This window comes from Ruditapes philippinarum, unplaced genomic scaffold, assembly GCF_026571515.1.
Source record: "Ruditapes philippinarum isolate M1 unplaced genomic scaffold, ASM2657151v2 ctg5940_1_1_1_1, whole genome shotgun sequence".
Classification (NCBI taxonomy): Eukaryota; Metazoa; Mollusca; class Bivalvia; order Venerida; family Veneridae; genus Ruditapes; species Ruditapes philippinarum.
In genome coordinates, this window is record NW_026855161.1 from 1 (window position 1) to 19,328 (window position 19,328).

The window sequence follows — 19,328 nt, forward strand, 5'->3', positions numbered from 1 at the left end:
CCTGAAACTAGACAATACTTACTGATTCAAATTATAGTTCTACCCCCTGCTCATTATCATTTAGGAAGAACAAGGGGATATGAGCAATAACCAAAATTTATTTACAATCAGAGTTATCTCATACACCACAATTCACAATATATATATCTAACCACAAGTGAAATGAAATTAGCTAAAACTATGAATTATTCGGTGCCAGCTGGTAAAAAAAATTGTTTTATCAATTTATCAAGCCTTGAGTAAACAAAAGCAGTAGTGAAGGATGTCAAAATACTATTATGAAAATGAAGCCTAGTATGCTTGCATGCAGCACCTCATACACATAAAGAATCCAAATTAATACCACTTACCTCATTTTACATTCTGTTAAAAAATACCTGATGTCCTTCTGTTAGGCTGCTCTCTAAGAAAAACCTCTTTTAGCATTTGAATTGACTGATTATCATAAAAGATGACCCTTGAAGCTTGTGATGTACTAAACACCGAGATCCAGGATATATCTTAGTTCATCTTCATATTCTACACCATGAAATTACCTACAAAGTTGTAACAACAATGTTTATTATATACTATCTTATATATCTTTGTTTCTATACTGAATATCTATAAAAGTGAAAATTGACCAGACATCAAGCTACTTACACAGTCCTTGTATATGAAATGTTATGATTATCTTTTCAGTTCAGTCATATTAAAATTCAGTTATAAAATGACATTAACAGATGCACCTGACCCTTGATTTTGATTTAAATAACTTATCTCCATTTTATCTAAATGAAGAGATAACTTATTGTCAGTTAATCCTAGAATGACCGATTGAAGTTCATCTATCATTTCTTTTTCAATAAAACACCTATTCTTCCCTGCAATAAGAATGGCAAATTATCTGTTTATAGCAGGAGCTTATATTTAACAACAGCCTAAATACAACACACATATATCAAAAATAATAACTCCAAGATAGATCCTTGGGGAACACTATAAGTAACTCTTCCATGCAAGGAAAAAGTTACAGATATGTCCAAAAAATTGTTGCATTTCATAAAGAAATATCCTGAACCATTGTGAAATAACAGCTTAAACCAGTAGCTTCAAATTTCATTACAAGGGTTGAATAGCCCTCTGTATCCATTAAAATTACATTACATGTAAAATTTTAGCAATACTAGTATAACATGAACAGACATGTTACATTTGGCATAATGTATATACTATTTGAAGCAAAATCTATCACATGGAATAGTTTTATATAAAGATATCCTGGTGTATATATGGTACTTACATCATCATCATCGTGAAATGAGACCTCATTATCAGACTGTCTTCTTTTTACTCTCCTTCCTGATGATGTCATATATACTCTAACCTAAAAAATATATGTCATATATACTCAACCTAAAAAATATATGTCATATATACTCTTACCTTCAAATATAAATATTCTATATAATCCTTTCATACTTAAGTTTTTGAGAGGACACGACCACCACCATCTATATTTACATAACATAAAAAATGACAAAGTTTGAACGCCCAAACTAATATTGACCTTAGTCGTAGAAACCAGAGTCTAGTTCGCCACACACCATACATCTATGGTTATTTCATATATGAAAAAAAATTAAAATACTTTCATGCATGTTGAAGTTTCAGAGCGGACATTACCACCACCTTCTATAATTATATAACAAAAAAATGACAAAAGTTGAACCCCCCCCCCAGTGACCTTGACCTTAGTCGTAGAAAACCCAGTCTTGTTCGCGACACACCGCACATCTATGGTAAATTCATATGTAAAAGAAAATTAAAATCCTTTCATGCATACTGAAGTTTCAGAGCGGTGACGACCACCACCATTTATATTTATAAAATACAAAAAATGACAAAGTTTGAACCTCAACAGTGACCTTGACCTTAGTGGTAGAAACCCCGAGTCTTGTTCACGACACACTATACAATTATGGTTATTTCATATGTGAAAGAAAAATTACAATCCTTCCATGCATACTGAAGTTTCAGAGCAGACACGACCACCACCTTCTATATTTATACAATATAGAAAATGACAAAGTTTGAACCCCCACAGTGACCTTGACCTTAGTGGTAGAAACCCGAGTCTTGTTGGCGACACACCATACATCTATGGTTATTTCATATGTGAAAGAAAAATTACAATCCTTCCATGCATACTAAAGTTTCAGAGCGAACACTACCACCACCTTCTATATTTATATAACATAAAAAATGACAAAGTTTGAACCCCCACAGTGACCTTGACCTTAGTGGTAGAAACCCGAGTCTTGTTGGCGACACACCATACATCTATGGTTATTTCATATATGAATGAAAACTTAAAATCCTTTCATGCATACTAAAGTTTCAGAGTGTACACAACCATCACTGTCTGTATGTATAAAGCTGGACGGAGTGACGGACTGACAGACAGACAGACAGACAGACAATTTGATTTTAATATGCCACCCTTTGGGGGCATAAAAAGTTAAGTTCTTAGTGAACAAAATAATTATTGACAATTTTATTAATTAACTACACATAATATAAAAATGTTAATTAGTGAACAAAAAAAATAACTAATGTAAAATTCTGTTGTTGTGAGGGATTGCAAATGAGATTCTTGTTTTATAAATGTCTTGGAAACCTACCTTGCAGCAATTCAAAATGGTAATGTTACGTCAAACAGTTATTACACTAGTGTGATATTGTTTTTATTAAATGGCTTTATTACACTCCAGTGAAGCTGTTTATGTGATAATAGTAGATATAGACAATTAATTTTGTCTGTTATTTCATAGAATCTTCTTCTATATAACTTAACATAAAATAACAGATTTGCTTATCAGAATAATCACAGTATTTTGACAACAAATGATCTTATGGTATTAACAATACAGTACTGTATGTAAACATAGAATTATGTACCTTTTGTTGTGGCTTGTGGACATTTACAGTTGCCACAGTCTGTAACTCTACAGACCCACACATTTTTTCACTATGTAACTTAAACACACTGCAAGAGAAAAAAACATAAAATTTGATAATAACCCAATGAGTAATGTCATTATAACAATGAGATGGACATTTATCTCTACTTCTAATTATGTCAGGAAATCTTGTAAAAGTTATGTTATAATATAGTTTCTACCCTGACATTGTAAGAACTAAATCATCATAAATATCTAATTATAAGAAAACTAGAAATGTGTTCATAGGACATGGATGCCAGAAGGACAAAGTAAATTTTATATGACTATTCTTACCCAATAGTGGTTGGGGCATAAAAATGATATAAATTTTTCCAAAGTTGACATCTTGATTTTTTCAATATTGAAAATTTCAAATCTCAATTTTATATCATAAAATATGCTTAAAAAAACACACAACAAGAATTTGTAACAGAGTTACCAACATCCCCCGCCTTGGGGAAGTTTTATATGAAGCATAAAATTGTGCTATTTCAAAAGATTGAGGTATGGATCTCAGGACTTTCAGTCAAAAATTATGATCAATGCTAGATCTGCAAATGCAACAATAAATTTATTTAAGAAATAAAATGATACACAGAATTTAAAAATCTATAATATCAAGCTTTGACCTCTAAGTGTCTTTGACCTTGGAGGTAGGGGTGCAGGTGTTGTGCATTACATATCATCTTATTATTGTAGCTATTTGTGCCAAGTTACATTTTATTTCAAAATCCATTGAACTATGAATAAGTTCTAGATCAGACATAAAATATACCCTATAACAGACTATGTTCATTTTTGACCTCTAAGTGTGACCTTGACCTTGGAGGTAGGGATGCAGGTGTTGGGCATGACACATCCTCATTATTATAGTGACTATTTGTGCCAAGTATTTTCAAAATCCTTTGATTTATGAAAAGGTTATGGACCTAGCACATAATAAGACAATATGTCAGATTATTATAAACAATTGTGGCTTACAAAAGTACTTACAAAATCCCTTCATAGATAAGAAAGTTATAGACCGGACACGACATATACCCTCAAATAGACAATGTTGACTTTGAATGAGCAAGTGTGACTTTGAACCTGGAGGTAGGGGTCTGGTTGTTGCGCATGACACATCGTCTTATTATAACAAACATTTGTGCCAAGTTATTTCAAATTCCTTTGATAAATGACAAAGTTATGGACCGGAAACGAAAGTGAGACGGACAGAAAGACGGACGGACGGACAGAGCCTATTTCTATATCCCCTTTTTTCTTCGAAAAAGGCGGGGACAAAAAACAAGCAAAACCCATGCTGACCAACAGTCCTGTAACGTTTTATGACTCTAGGTAACTTGCAAATCTTTTACTAAGTAAAGAGCAATAACTGTACAAACACAAGTTACCCTCAGGTGCACAACTACACATGCTGACCAAAATTTCTGTAAAGTTTCATGACTCTAGGTCAAATCCTTTATGGGCTATGTGCGACATCAGTTGAAAATTGCAAATCTTTACCAAGTCAAGGGCACTCTACAAATAACTGAATAATATAACATTAAGTGTTATAATATAACAAACTCACATTATCCAAGAAAAAAAAGCATATTTAACAACAATTATAAGAGAGATATTTTTAACTGACAATATAGTTAAAGTAAAACTGTATTAAAGAATTCAAATCTTGTTGTATATAACTGTCACCTGTAATGAACACCTGTAATTAACCAAGTTGCAATAAATCTAAGAGTTTTATTCAACTTTTGTTAAAGCTTTATCTATGATACTTACTTCAGGCAGGCACCGGACACATGAATTATTCTACCAGAATCATTGTTATGATACTTACTTCAGGCAGGCAGCGGACACATGAATTATTCTACCAGAATCATCGTTATGATACTTACTTCAGGCAGGCAGCGGACACATGAATTATTCTACCAGAATCATCGTTATGATACTTACTTCAGGCAGGCAGCGGACACTTGAATTATTCTTCCAGAATCATCGTTATGATACTTACTTCAGGCAGGCACCGGACACATGAATTATTCTACCAGAATCATCGTTATGATACTTACTTCAGGCAGGCAGCAGACACATGAATTATTCTACCAGAATCATCGTTATGATACTTACTTCAGGCAGGCAGCGGACACTTGAATCATTCTACCAGAATCATCGTTATGATACTTACTTCAGGCAGGCAGCGGACACTTGAATTATTCTACCAGAATCATCGTTATGATACTTACTTCAGGCAGCCACCGGACACATGAATTATTCTACCAGAATCATCGTTATGATACTTACTTCAGGCAGGCAGCGGACACTTGAATTATTCTACCAGAATCATCGTTATGATACTTACTTCAGGCAGGCAGCGGACACTTGAATTATTCTACCAGAATCATCGTTATGATACTTACTTCAGGCAGGCAGCGGACACATGAATTATTCTACCAGAATCATCGTTATGATACTTAATTCAGGCAGGCACCGGACACATGAATTATTCTACCAGAATCATCGTTATGATACTTACTTCAGGCAGCCACCGGACACATGAATTATTCTACCAGAATCATCGTTATGATACTTACTTCAGGCAGCCACCGGACACTTGAATTATTCTACCAGAATCATCGTTATGATACTAACTTCAGGCAGGCAGCGGACACATGAATTATTCTACCAGAATCATCGTTATGATACTAACTTCAGGCAGCCACCGGACACATGAATTATTCTACCAGAATCATCGTTATGATACTTACTTCAGGCAGCCACCGGACACATGAATTATTCTACCAGAATCATCGTTATGATACTTACTTCAGGCAGCCACCGGACACATGAATTATTCTACCAGAATCATCGTTATGATACTTACTTCAGGCAGGCAGCGGACACTTGAATTATTCTACCAGAATCATCGTTATGATACTTACTTCAGGCAGCCACCGGACACATGAATTATTCTACCAGAATCATCGTTATGATACTTACTTCAGGCAGGCAGCAGACACATGAATTATTCTACCAGAATCATCGTTATGATACTTACTTCAGGCAGCCACCGGACACATGAATTATTCTACCAGAATCATCGTTATGATACTTACTTCAGGCAGGCAGCAGACACATGAATTATTCTACCAGAATCATCGTTATGATACTTACTTCAGGCAGCCACCGGACACTTGAATTATTCTACCAGAATCATCGTTATGATACTTACTTCAGGCAGCCACCGGACACATGAATTATTCTACCAGAATCATCGTTATGATACTTACTTCAGGCAGGCAGCGGACACTTGAATTATTCTACCAGAATCATCGTTATGATACTTACTTCAGGCAGGCACCGGACACATGAATTATTGTACCAGAATCATCGTTATGATACTTACTTCAGGCAGGCACCGGACACATGAATTATTGTACCAGAATCATCGTTATGATACTAACTTCAGGCAGGCAGCGGACACATGAATTATTCTACCAGAATCATCGTTATGATACTAACTTCAGGCAGGCAGCGGACACATGAATTATTCTACCACAATCATCGTTATGATACTTGATTCAGGCAGGCAGCGGACACTTGAATTATTCTACCAGAATCATCGTTATGATACTAACTTCAGGCAGGCAGCGGACACATGAATTATTCTACCAGAATCATCGTTATGATACTTACTTCAGGCAGGCAGCGGACACTTGAATTATTCTACCAGAATCATCGTTATGATACTAACTTCAGGCAGGCAGCAGACACATGAATTATTCTACCAGAATCATCGTTATGATACTTACTTCAGGCAGGCAGCAGACACATGAATTATTCTACCAGAATCATCGTTATGATACTTACTTCAGGCAGGCAGCGGACACATGAATTATTCTACCAGAATCATCGTTATGATACTTACTTCAGGCAGGCAGCAGACACATGAATTATTCTACCAGAATCATCGTTATGATACTAACTTCAGGCAGGCAGCGGACACATGAATTATTCTACCAGAATCATCGTTATGATACTAACTTCAGGCAGGCAGCGGACACATGAATTATTCTACCAGAATCATCGTTATGATACTTACTTCAGGCAGCCACCGGACACATGAATTATTCTACCAGAATCATCGTTATGATACTTACTTCAGGCAGGCACCGGACACATGAATTATTCTACCAGAATCATCGTTATGATACTTACTTCAGGCAGCCACCGGACACATGAATTATTCTACCAGAATCATCTTTATGATACTTACTTCAGGCAGGCAGCGGACACATGAATTATTCTACCAGAATCATTGTTATGATACTAACTTCAGGCAGGCAGCGGACACTTGAATTATTCTACCAGAATCATCGTTACGATACTTACTTCAGACAGGCACCGGACACATGAATTATTCTACCAGAATCATCGTTACGATACTTACTTCAGGCAGGCAGCGGACACATGAATTATTCTACCAGAATCATCGTTATGATACTTACTTCAGGCAGCCACCGGACACATGAATTATTCTACCAGAATCATCGTTATGATACTAACTTCAGGCAGGCAGCGGACACATGAATTATTCTACCAGAATCATCGTTATGATACTTACTTCAGGCAGCCACCGGACACATGAATTATTCTACCAGAATCATCGTTATGATACTTACTTCAGGCAGCCACCAGACACATGAATTATTCTACCAGAATCATCGTTATGATACTTACTTCAGGCAGCCACCGGACACATGAATTATTCTACCAGAATCATCGTTATGATACTTACTTCAGGCAGCCACCGGACACAGGAATTATTCTACCAGAATCATCGTTATGATACTTACTTCAGGCAGGCAGCGGACACATGAATTATTCTACCAGAATCATCGTTATGATACTTACTTCAGGCAGCTACCGTACACATGAATTATTCTACCAGAATCATCGTTATGATACTAACTTCAGGCAGGCACCGGACACTTGAATTATTCTACCAGAATCATCGTTATGATACTAACTTCAGGCAGGCAGCGGACACATGAATTATTCTACCAGAATCATCGTTATGATACTTACTTCAGGCAGCCACCGGACACATGAATTATTCTACCAGAATCATCGTTATGATACTTACTTCAGGCAGGCACCGGACACATGAATTATTCTACCAGAATCATCGTTATGATACTTACTTCAGGCAGCCACCGGACACATGAATTATTCTACCAGAATCATCGTTATGATACTTACTTCAGGCAGCCACCGGACACATGAATTATTCTACCAGAATCATCGTTATGATACTTACTTCAGGCAGGCAGCGGACACATGAATTATTCTACCAGAATCATCGTTATGATACTTACTTCAGGCAGCTACCGTACACATGAATTATTCTACCAGAATCATCGTTATGATACTAACTTCAGGCAGGCACCGGACACTTGAATTATTCTACCAGAATCATCGTTATGATACTTACTTCAGGCAGGCACCGGACACATGAATTATTCTACCAGAATCATCGTTATGATACTTACTTCAGGCAGCCACCGGACACATGAATTATTCTACCAGAATCATCGTTATGGAATGAGCAAGAGTCAGGTTCAGCATGTATGTCAACACATTTTAATGCTCCTCCTTCAACCTAACATCAATATAAATCATGTTTACTATACAAACAACAAACAAGTGAGTCAAAAGTAGGTCATGTATACTATACACACAATGATAGTGAGTCTAATGTAGGTCATATTTCAGGCAGAAATCATCAAGATTAAAATTCAACATAACTTTTTTTTGTGATCTACATTAAAATTTTCCTCAGATATGAAAATTTAACTGATTTACCTGAATACTATTCTTTAAAGATTTAATTTGAAATATGTTTGCCGCACGTTTTGGAGAGTAGATGTAATGCCAGGGAAAACCTCCAATCTTTACATCTTGATCACAGCAGCTCACTTCAAACAACAATGGTGGAATCTCTACAAACAGTGATAATTCATTTTTGTAACTCTAAGTAATAATAATATCTTAATTTAGAGAAGGTATTACACATTAAGAATATACAACAGCATTCATAAACATGATGTATATCTTATATATATATCGAACAAACTTTAAAAATAAAAATAATTAAAGGGCCATAACAGTGACAAAAATCATCAGACCATAAAAAGCCCATGATAGGCACAACTAAGCTTGGTATTGATCATTCCTGTAAAGTTTGGAAGAAATTATACCAGTACATTTTAAGGAGAAGTCCAGACAAGTTTTGTTATGGACGGACAGACAGACAACAGAGAAGTGATCCCTATGAGTAGTCCGGACAAGTTTTGTGCTGGACGGACAGATGGATGGATTTCCTCAAAGTTTGGTATTTAAGTGGCTACTCCTTTGTTCTCTCTTTTGTTCTTTTAGCCACGTAAGAGAAAAGGAGCCATATAAGAGCTAACTGAAAAGGAAATTATATAACCTATTGCTCCCATACCTCCTAAGTATCTATATGTTTGTACAGACAGACAGACAGACGACGAAGAAGTGATTCCTATATGTAGCCACTACACTATAGAGATGACATAAAAATGAAGTACAGTAAAAATCTGAAAACTTAAGAAAACAGTTAACAACTACAGTAAATGGTAGAACAGTGTCAACAATTCTTAAACTTGTCTTGTAGCTAAGGTAGAGAGAAGAGATATTAGAACATAAACCGCGGCGCAGGAGTGTAATAAAGCCATTTAATAAAAACCGATATTACACTAATGTAATAACACTTTGACGTGATGTCATTTGCGCTATATAGAAACATAGCGTTAAAGCGGGCTAAAGTTAGCGTTACACTATAATAGGCGCATCATTGAAAAATTACTCCTTTTAACAGTTTACTGTTCTTATTTTACACATGTGATAAAAAGAATATTATATTCGTGTAGATTCAGCCAGAGGCTCGCATAATATGATTTTATTCAACTAGTTCAATAAATTTAGTATTAAACTACACTCATTTAATATCCTCTATTTAGAACAACTGTACCTGTTATCTTTATATTAATAGGAAGATCTGCTGGTAATTCTGCCCAGTCTATGTTTCCTGTAGAAGTGAAGGCATCGAGGGAATGTTCAAAGTTCTTAAACTAAAACATTCAAAATAAGGTATGAAGTCAATCAATAAGTTTTTATAATGACTCTATAGCAAGTCTATTATTCAAGATACACTCTTGTACATCAAATGATTATTGAACACAAAACTGACAGTTTAGATCAGATGCTTTTTGTATACGATGACAGGTATTACAGACAAAATTGCAGCATTCAAATAAATTAATGATTTCCAACAAAAAAGCATAAAAAATTTACTGTTACTGACAGTTTTTACCTTAGCCGTTGTAGAATATAAATTTTGTTAAATGTGATTTCATTGGTCAATATTTTACACACCAGTTTTTGTTGCATATGGATGCAAATCAAATCATTTTACCCACAGCTTGATTACATGTTAATCAACTGTGAGTTCAGTGTCTATTCTAGGACGCGCGATTGCGCGATTCACGCTAGCATTTCACAGATAGCGCACAATTCAAAATCATGTGCGTGAAAATCGCGCATCTATAAAAAAAGTTAATAAAATCGTAAAACTTCCATCCTGCATTAAATTTGGTTGTTTTGTTTACATTTACACCGGAAACCAAAGGGAAGTAACTGTAAGCTAATTATAATAATTTAGTACCGTATGGTACTGGTTACGTGAGTTGACGGAAATTAACGGAATGTTCCGTACCAACCGGAACTAGTGTGCTAGGTCTGACAGTTGGGCGCCATTTTAGTGTAGTAAATAATCAAGAAAAATGAGGCAATTCCTAGCTTGGCTACGATCTAGACGTGAAAGATAGGTCTATTGTTTGTATTGTCAATCCCTTTATAATCAATCGCGACAGTTCTATAATGATTTGTTTTCGTTTAAAAATTAAGGGGGGGACAACTTCTGCTGCCTTAGTTTTAATTATTTCATCGGTTGAACGCCTCTGTTTAAACTTAATGCAGACGATTTAACATTGGCAGTTTATATTGGCACCCCTTGATTTTGAAAATCGCCCCCTTTTTTGAAATAGAGGGGGGAAAATCACCCCTATGTTTGAAATCCTAGAATAGACACTGGAGTTTCAGAGGATGCTCAGGTCATTGTACCTGTACCAAATTATAGTTCTAAATTATAGATCTAACAAAGTGTTCAGACATTATACATATATTATACATGTAAGAATGGCTATTCATACCTTTTCAAGAATTCTGTCAAAACTGAAGAATTTCACCAGACCATTTACATACATAATAATCAACATGCCGTGCGTGAGAATAGCATTTGTTACACCTGCTCCAAATATCTGAAATAGTCATGAAAGTATTTATTATATTGATCTAATACCATCAATACCATACTTCTAAGCTGTAATTAATGTCCTAGAAAATAAATGTCCCCACTGTGAACTCAAAGTGATATTTTATCAAGGTTCTCATTTCAACCTTGTTTTAGTAAATTTAGAATGTTTTCTTCTGATTTGACAGTGTGGCCCAGTTTTTGACAAAATATGGTCAATCATGTAAACTTAATTAATGTATCATAAATTGTGAGTTGAAACTTACTCAGTTTCATGTACCATGGATTTGAAGATGATTTAATAACATAAAAAGTAACATGTTTCCTCTACTTTTGACATACATGTCATAATTTCTAGACTCTTTTCTGGTACAATTTTCATGGGGGTCATTGAGATCAGCAAGCAAATTGTTTCAAAAGTTCACATAGTGGAATAAAACCTAGGTAACCATTATTTACAACTTGCATGATTTTATATTATGTCTACTCAAACAAGACAAAATGTCAATAATAATCAGCAGTTGTAAAGTTATTAAGGTCTATGAATTCAATAAGTCACAAAATAACATAGGGCTATGTAAAGTTTTGGCAATTTGAAATTTCTTTTGGTATAAATAGCTGAAACGTTAGCATGTTTCTGAAGACTTGGTTACCTCATATTTAGCAATAATCTTCAGTGTTCCAGCAATAAATGGAGTAAGTGAATGCCTGGAGGCAGATTTAATTTAAGCTGGCCTGTTGTTACTTTCAGTTTTTGACACCTTCCTCCACTAAACAATTGATATTTTAAATTGATATTTTCTCAATTATTGCAGATGATTGTTACTTGGAAGGAGCTGGATTATTAGTGCATGTATGCTTTCAGTAGTTTATAATCTATGTCCAAAACTTACTCTTCTATCAACTTCAAACATTCCCACAAATTTTAATGGAAATGTTGAGAAAACTGCCATCACAACTGCAACATTGCTTGATATCCTTTCCTGTAATATATCAAATTAACTTGAAACACAAGTTCAGTGTAAACATAGTCATGGTATAATGTTGACACAGTCATGGTATAATATAAACACAGTCATGGTATAATATAAACACAGTCATGGTACAATTTACAATACAGCAATAAAGTACAGAAGCCTATGAAAATGTTACATAAGTTTTCATTAAGCTTGTTTATTAACTCAGTGTGATATGTTAAAAGTTTAATCATCTTACATTTAGAGGAAACTTGTTTATACTTACAGGTAAATGCAGTCTTGTTTCTACAGTACGTATAGATTTGATATAGAACATTTTGTTCACCTCTGCCCAGTCTAAATATCTGAAAATAGAGAGCAGATAAATGTGGGTTCATCAACCTTAACACAAGCAAATTTTGGATATTGTTGGTTTTACAGTTTCTTTTTTAAACTAAAAGTATGATTTACATAATTTTTGTTGAGGCCTACCAGACAATGCTACATACCATAATTATGAGCTATTGATCGGACAGCATGCTCGACTATTCTCAGTGTGTGATAGTAAAAACAAAGCCTGCATGTTGTAGAATTTTCTAAGTTCAAAAACGGCCAGAATTCTGTCAAAATCCATGTTCATATTATGGACCTTGGGCAGTGACTTCAACTAAGTAAGTATGTGAAGTTTCAATTAATTCTCTTCTATTTTCCATATTTAGGCTCTGACCCACATTCAACATTGAGCTAGAAATCAACCTTCCTAAATTTGACCTAGGAACTATAGAAGCAACCTTTATGACAAACTTCCATTATATAATTGTCATGTAGGGAATTTAATGTTTAAATTTGATCTTAAGTCAGAATATCAACACATAAACATACATGAAATTTTCAAAAATTCGATAATTTGACATTGACAATCCATTCATTACTTACAAAGTTACTGCCATTTATAGCAAAAAACTGAAATAACAATAATTTGACCTTCACGGTTGAAGGTCATCGATGATTCAAGGTCATTTTGCGTTTGATTTTCCTAAAAATCATTGTCCTTAAAGCAAATGGTCAAGTATGAAGACAATCCATTCATAAATAACAAAGTTATAGTCAATTTAAGCAAAAATCAAGCAAAATTGAAAATTTGACCTGGCAGGTCAAGGTCATTTATGAGTCAAGATCATGCTCAGTCTGGCCTACCGGAAGGTCTTGTCCAAAGGGTTGTTGTGTTCAATTTGAAAACAATCTCTTGAAGAAATAAACAATATATGACCAATGTTAAAGTTTCTGGATGGCATTGGCAACCTGACTGTAGCAATAACTTGAATTTTTTCTTCCAAAAAGTGGAGCTTAAAATTTCTTACCTGAATTTGATGCGACATGATAGAAATATTTCTTTAATTAGCTCCCCTGTATTCAGATCATATTGCACAAGGCTCACACCTACTGGTCGTGTTTTCAATGCCATAAGACATGCTTTACCTATTGTTGGAAACTCCTCCTGTAAAATAATCAGCCAGGAATTTCTGATTTAAAATAAACTTAATGACAGAATATTTCGTTTGATTAAAGTTATTATTTAATCCTTAGAAAAGGGAAGTTTTTTTCTTAACAGTTACTTCAGAAATCCTACCATGAACTATGAAACAATTAAACTTAACAAGAAAATAATAAAGATAAACAATAAATCTTGTCTATAACTAAAATCTTACAGCATTAACATTCATTTGTTAATTGCATGAACCATTAAAGAAGGCAATGATGGATTTGTACAGTTCACACATGGTTAATATTTCTGCCAAGAAGTTTCAATATTCTTCATTCACTTCAAAGGTGGACATGAAATTGCTATAACAAGAACAGATGACAAGGTGCATAACAATATACAATTTTAGGGACTATAAAAAGAAAACAATGTTACATGGTAGAACTTGTAGATGAGAGCATCTTCCAGTTTGCTACAGTTGTTCTGATCGGATATCTTGTACATCAAACAGTTTCCACCATCTATACCATACCTTGTCAAAGTATCATTATGTTTTTACTGAGGGAAAAACTTTTACATAAAATATTCTGAACAAGATTTTCAACTTTCATTAAATAAGCATGCAGGGTATAATATAATACCCTATGAAAGTACAGTGTGATACAATTAAAGTGAGAACAAATAAACTATCGTGGCATAATCTGTCTAAACCAATTGTTACAGTTAACAAGTTTATTGTTTACAAGTTACATAACGTAACTCTAGGCCATCTGCCCAAATACACAATACTATATAAAAAAAAGTACATTTGGTTGTGTTACAAATAATAACAAGAGGTCAATGATGACCCTAATATCAATGGTTGCTATACAAAATAAATGGTTTCCTTAGAAGTCAGTGCCTGAGACTAACAACTGAGAAAAATTGTATTATTTTGACTTGTATCATAAAAGCTTTTCTTTTTTTTTAATTTCTCAAAGTCCTCATAAAAAAAATTATATGCTGCATAATTTCAATCAATTTAAGCCAGGTGCCATTTCCAAAAAGAGCTGAAAAGACTATCATTAATACATATAGAATAGGCAGGTGCCAGTATATAACAAAAATAACTTCAGTTTTCTATAGAGAGAAAAGGTATCAATATCTATTTCAATCTGACTAAAATTCAGATCTTCTGATGTTTTAGAGCATAGCAGTTATTTGGAAGCTGATTTTAATAAGATCGTATCTAATGTATTTCAAACTCACCCATAATAACATTCTCTGTAATTATTGCTAAACAATCTGCCACTGAAATAGATATTAGAATCATTTAACCAAATAATTAAAAAAAAAGACATAGATTCAAAACTTCATCAAGTCTATAGGGTTGATTTGTAATCCAACAAGTTGTATTTATAAATCACTATTTCCAAACTCCCTACCTCTCCAATTATAAAAATTATAAAAATACAAACAATGTCAAGGCCATTGAGGGGCCAAGACCATTTATTTCAATATGTTAAAAGTCTTTCAATCTTGCTGTGTCCAAGTATGAATGCTCTGAAACCATATTGAAAGTTGTCAGCAGAAAAACAGAAAGGACAAAATATGCCCCCTACCCTCCACTTCATTCCTCTATCCATAAAAATTCACTGGCTGGACTTACTATACTATATTTTACAAATCCATGACACCCAGGACAGAGCTTATTTTGATCCTAGGTTCATAATTTGAACAATCTTTGTAGAGATCCATTAGATGATGCTTCATGCCAAATATCTAAGCTCTACCCTTGAGACATAATAGGAAAGCCCATGATGAACCTTGGGGTTCCAGTGAAAAGGATTTTTGATATACCTATAGGGAAACCCATGAATAACCAGGTTGGGGTCAATTTTGAACCTAGAGAAGTAGAGATATAATTTGAACAACTTTGGCAAAGGACCTCAAGATGATGTTATATACCACATAAAATATTAATAATACCTTTCATAACAGAACGCTTTATTTGATTTTCTGGTGCATACTTTTCTATATTCTCTATTACCCTGAAATAAAGAAATACCTCACATTTTGATTTTCGATTTAATTATTTCAAGCAATGATGAGTCAGATAATTATATAACTAGCTGAGTAATCCATGTATTAAGCGATATGAATTATCAGAACAGATAGTATTATACCATATATAAATTTTAAGTTTGATAGTATCGTATCATATATTGTAAGACTTAAAGAGGTTTGTATGTTTTATTGTTCTTTGAGCAAAATAATGCATTCTAGGAGATAATGAGTTTAGGCTTATTGTCAAAAGTTTGAATATTGCAGACTTTGGTCATAGATACATCCAACCATCATCAAATATGTAATGTGTGGAAATTGTAGATGCTGATACTTCACTCTTAATAAAAAGACCCTCTGTCAGTCTGTGTATAGTGACTTTCTTTTTAGGTCTGATTGGAAGTCTATAATACAGTCTATAGTGACTTCCAATATATAGTGTACAACAAAGTTGTTAAATCATAAAATGTACCCAGTCTGCACTGTTTATAAAGTTTAATATCATTGCATATTTTCAAATTTTGAGCAGATACTTTAAAAGTTATTTTTGCTTAAAGGGAGTATATCACTTTAAACAGCACTGTTCAGATGTGAGAATATTGCCTGTTTATCAATTTACACATTGTCTTGAATTATTACTTTTTTTTTACTAGATTTAAATACAATTTATCTATTTAACAGTTTAATAAGTATATTTTTTAAATATTACAGTTTTCCTGAGCTGATAACATACAGTCAAAATTTGTTTCCTCGAACTTGGGAGAGTCTGTGCAAATTTGTTCGAAAGATTAATTGGTAGTTTAAACAAACCAAGGATGTAGTATTAACGTGTATCATACGATCATATTTTACGAAGTACATACATGTATATATATATACGGTAGGTTTTCCAGCCATTACCGTCTGCCTTGTTATCAATTACAAAATTAAAAAGAAAATACCTTGCATATCAAAGTTCTCAACATATGAAAATCTTTCCGCGTGCATTGTCTGTTGCTTATCTCTCTGTTTCTTAGTCTGTAAATGATGCAAAAACTCATTTTATCTGTAAAATAAACACTGACAAAGTTGCAAACAAATGGCGCCTTCTAAATTAAAGGGCAGTAACTCTGTAATGTACAACACTGCTGTATCATGTTCACATAGATAGAGTTTTGATTATTTATTACAGAAATGATTGCAACTGAAATTGTAAAAATTATTGTTACCTTGTCTAATCTGCAACATTCAATTATGCCCAACTTTAAAATGAAAACCTTTGAAGACAGAAATTGTTTTGCTTTGTTTCAAATACATACATGCAGGTTTTATATCAGGGGTAGGCCTATACATCTTCTTTATAAAATAAAAGTGCAAAATGCAACATTAAACCACTCTGAAAATTATTTTTTCACCTTACTTTATACATTTTTCTAAAGAAAACAGTTTTAACTCATTATTTCAGGAATTGTTAGGCCCAAGTGCATTCAAGCAGATAATAACAACTTGTAATAGTGGTCAGGTTCTAATGAGAATTAATGCTAATTAATTTACATGTGGACCAAATAATCACAAATTTATAACTGGAGTAAATTCTCAGGGCTCAGTAGACTTATATAAGTGTCACTATATAAAGATGATGGACTAAACAACAACAACTTGTAAATACAATTTCAATCAAATTATGCTTTAATTATATGAGTAGCCCTAACAAATTTAATAAGTATACTGATCAAATGATATTTATTTTTATTTAGAATAACTCTACTTATTATTTAATTAAGATTATATTTATGATATATTTTATAAGAGGTCGATTATAATAAACATAAACGTTTGTGTTTAGGACTGAAGTCCAGTTTAATGTTTCAAGGCTAAGCCTTGTAGTACTGACCAGAGTAGGTACAGTACCTAACCTAGCTAACATATATGTTTGTAGCCTGTGCTTAATGAGGGTCCATCCGCCCGTTGGGGCACAAAATGCTGCTTTCACTGTCGAGTACGGACCCTGGACATGTCACCAGTCATGCCCTTAAAGAGTTAATTTTGAAGCACAAAGTGGTGATAATTTACCTCCATGCAATTTCCATAGAGTATTAGCCAAAGCCAAAAGTAGGTCACTGTAGTAGTGTCAATGAGATCCTAAATGTACAGTAACCTGTGACAATATGAAAGGGTAGCCCTGAAAAGGGCTGTTGGTGCCAGCCTAGCTAACATTGCAAAAGTCAGCTTATTTATACCATTCAGTATTCACTGTAACAATCTGATTGGTTGACTATAATATTGTATATACCATGCAATAAGTATTAAAGATAGTAACTCATAACTTATATAGATTAACTGTTAACTTAGATTACTGTGAATGGTCTCATCAGAGGATAAGACTGGGTGGTCTTAGTTGTGAATCATGTAACCATTGAGTCAATGACATAAAGAACAGAAACTTCTGTTCTTTTAAAAATTGGCCTTTATAGCAGACGGAATAGTCTTAATTCTGGGGTGTTCTTAAGTATGATTTTGACAGTTATAATAACAACCTTCGTGTGTTCCTAATATTCAAAATGTTAGATTATAGAGGGGATAATGTCTTGAGGCAAGTGTCCGCCCTTTCAAAAAAATTGAGGCAGCAAAAGTTGCAACAGCAAATTAATTCATTCAGTTAACTCAGTCAAATGTTTAAATATCAATACAAACAAAAAGAAATAGGCTTTGGTAATTTGTTACAAATGTTGCGGGGAAAGTTCATGAAGAAAATAACTGGTGACACAAAATATTTCAAGAAAATCAAACTTGAGAAAAATCCACTAAGATTTTAAAAAAAAGTAAAAAGATTAGAGAATCAAGTAGATGTTATGTGTGATTTATGACTGATTTTGTACTGTTTATCACCAGATTAAAATTCCACTCCCTGGGCTATTTTTGCATGTTTTGACCTGGTTGTGGCATTATTATGTGGATCGAATTGCTGCATGCTTGCAGACTGTGTTAAATACTGTATTCCTTTATAATATTTTACTTTTAAATACATTTTTAGATTTTTCAAATAAATTGAATCTGGTGTTTAAAAGTTGCACAATAAAGTAATGAGATCTATATGTGTGTATAATATATTTCATAGGTGCTTGTGGAAAGAATATTTCCAATATCTTGTAAAAGTTTATTTCCCAGGGTTGAAGAAGCTTCCCTGGCCTAGTGGTAAAGTTCACAGACTTCAAATCATTTTTTCATTAAAACTGTGGGTTCCGATCCTGTCAGGAACTTGAGATATTTTCATCAGAGGAAGCTATCCAGCAAGTTTACAGTTGGTTGTTGGTTGTACTCAGTTTCCATGATGTAATATGTAACTCTTTACTCTTAGAACATGCTCACATGTATGTATGGTGTAATATGTAATTTACTCTCAGAACATGCTCACATGTATGTATGGTGTAATACAAAATGTATGTAACTTAACTCTCAGAACATGCTCACATGTATGTATGGTGTAATAT

General features: G+C 33.8%; 1 protein-coding gene across 1 annotated transcript; it reads right to left on the reverse strand.

The window, feature by feature from the left end:
- Positions 1-747: 747 nt before the first annotated feature.
- Positions 748-16,940, reverse strand: LOC132742293 (DDB1- and CUL4-associated factor 17-like). Its single transcript, XM_060730659.1, has 13 exons — positions 16,800-16,940; positions 15,784-15,845; positions 15,064-15,105; positions 14,251-14,347; positions 13,694-13,830; positions 12,619-12,697; positions 12,270-12,359; positions 11,276-11,383; positions 10,036-10,135; positions 8,847-8,983; positions 8,534-8,643; positions 2,941-3,028; positions 748-1,366 (listed from the first exon to the last, which is right to left on the reverse strand). Exons 1-13 carry the CDS (start codon positions 16,896-16,898, stop codon positions 1,166-1,168), a joined length of 1,350 nt encoding a protein of 449 aa, XP_060586642.1. The 5' UTR covers positions 16,899-16,940; the 3' UTR covers positions 748-1,165.
- Between the last annotated feature and the right edge of the window lie 2,388 nt (positions 16,941-19,328).

Coding starts and splice junctions, on each gene's coding strand:
- LOC132742293 (XM_060730659.1), bottom strand. CDS start 16,898: ATGAGTTTTTGCATCATTTACAGACTAAGAAACAGAGAGATAAGCAAC. Junction 15,846..16,799: donor TGAGAACTTTGATATGCAAG/GTATTTTCTTTT, acceptor TCTTTATTTCAG/GGTAATAGAGAATATAGAAA. Junction 15,106..15,783: donor AAAGCGTTCTGTTATGAAAG/GTATTATTAATA, acceptor TATCTATTTCAG/TGGCAGATTGTTTAGCAATA.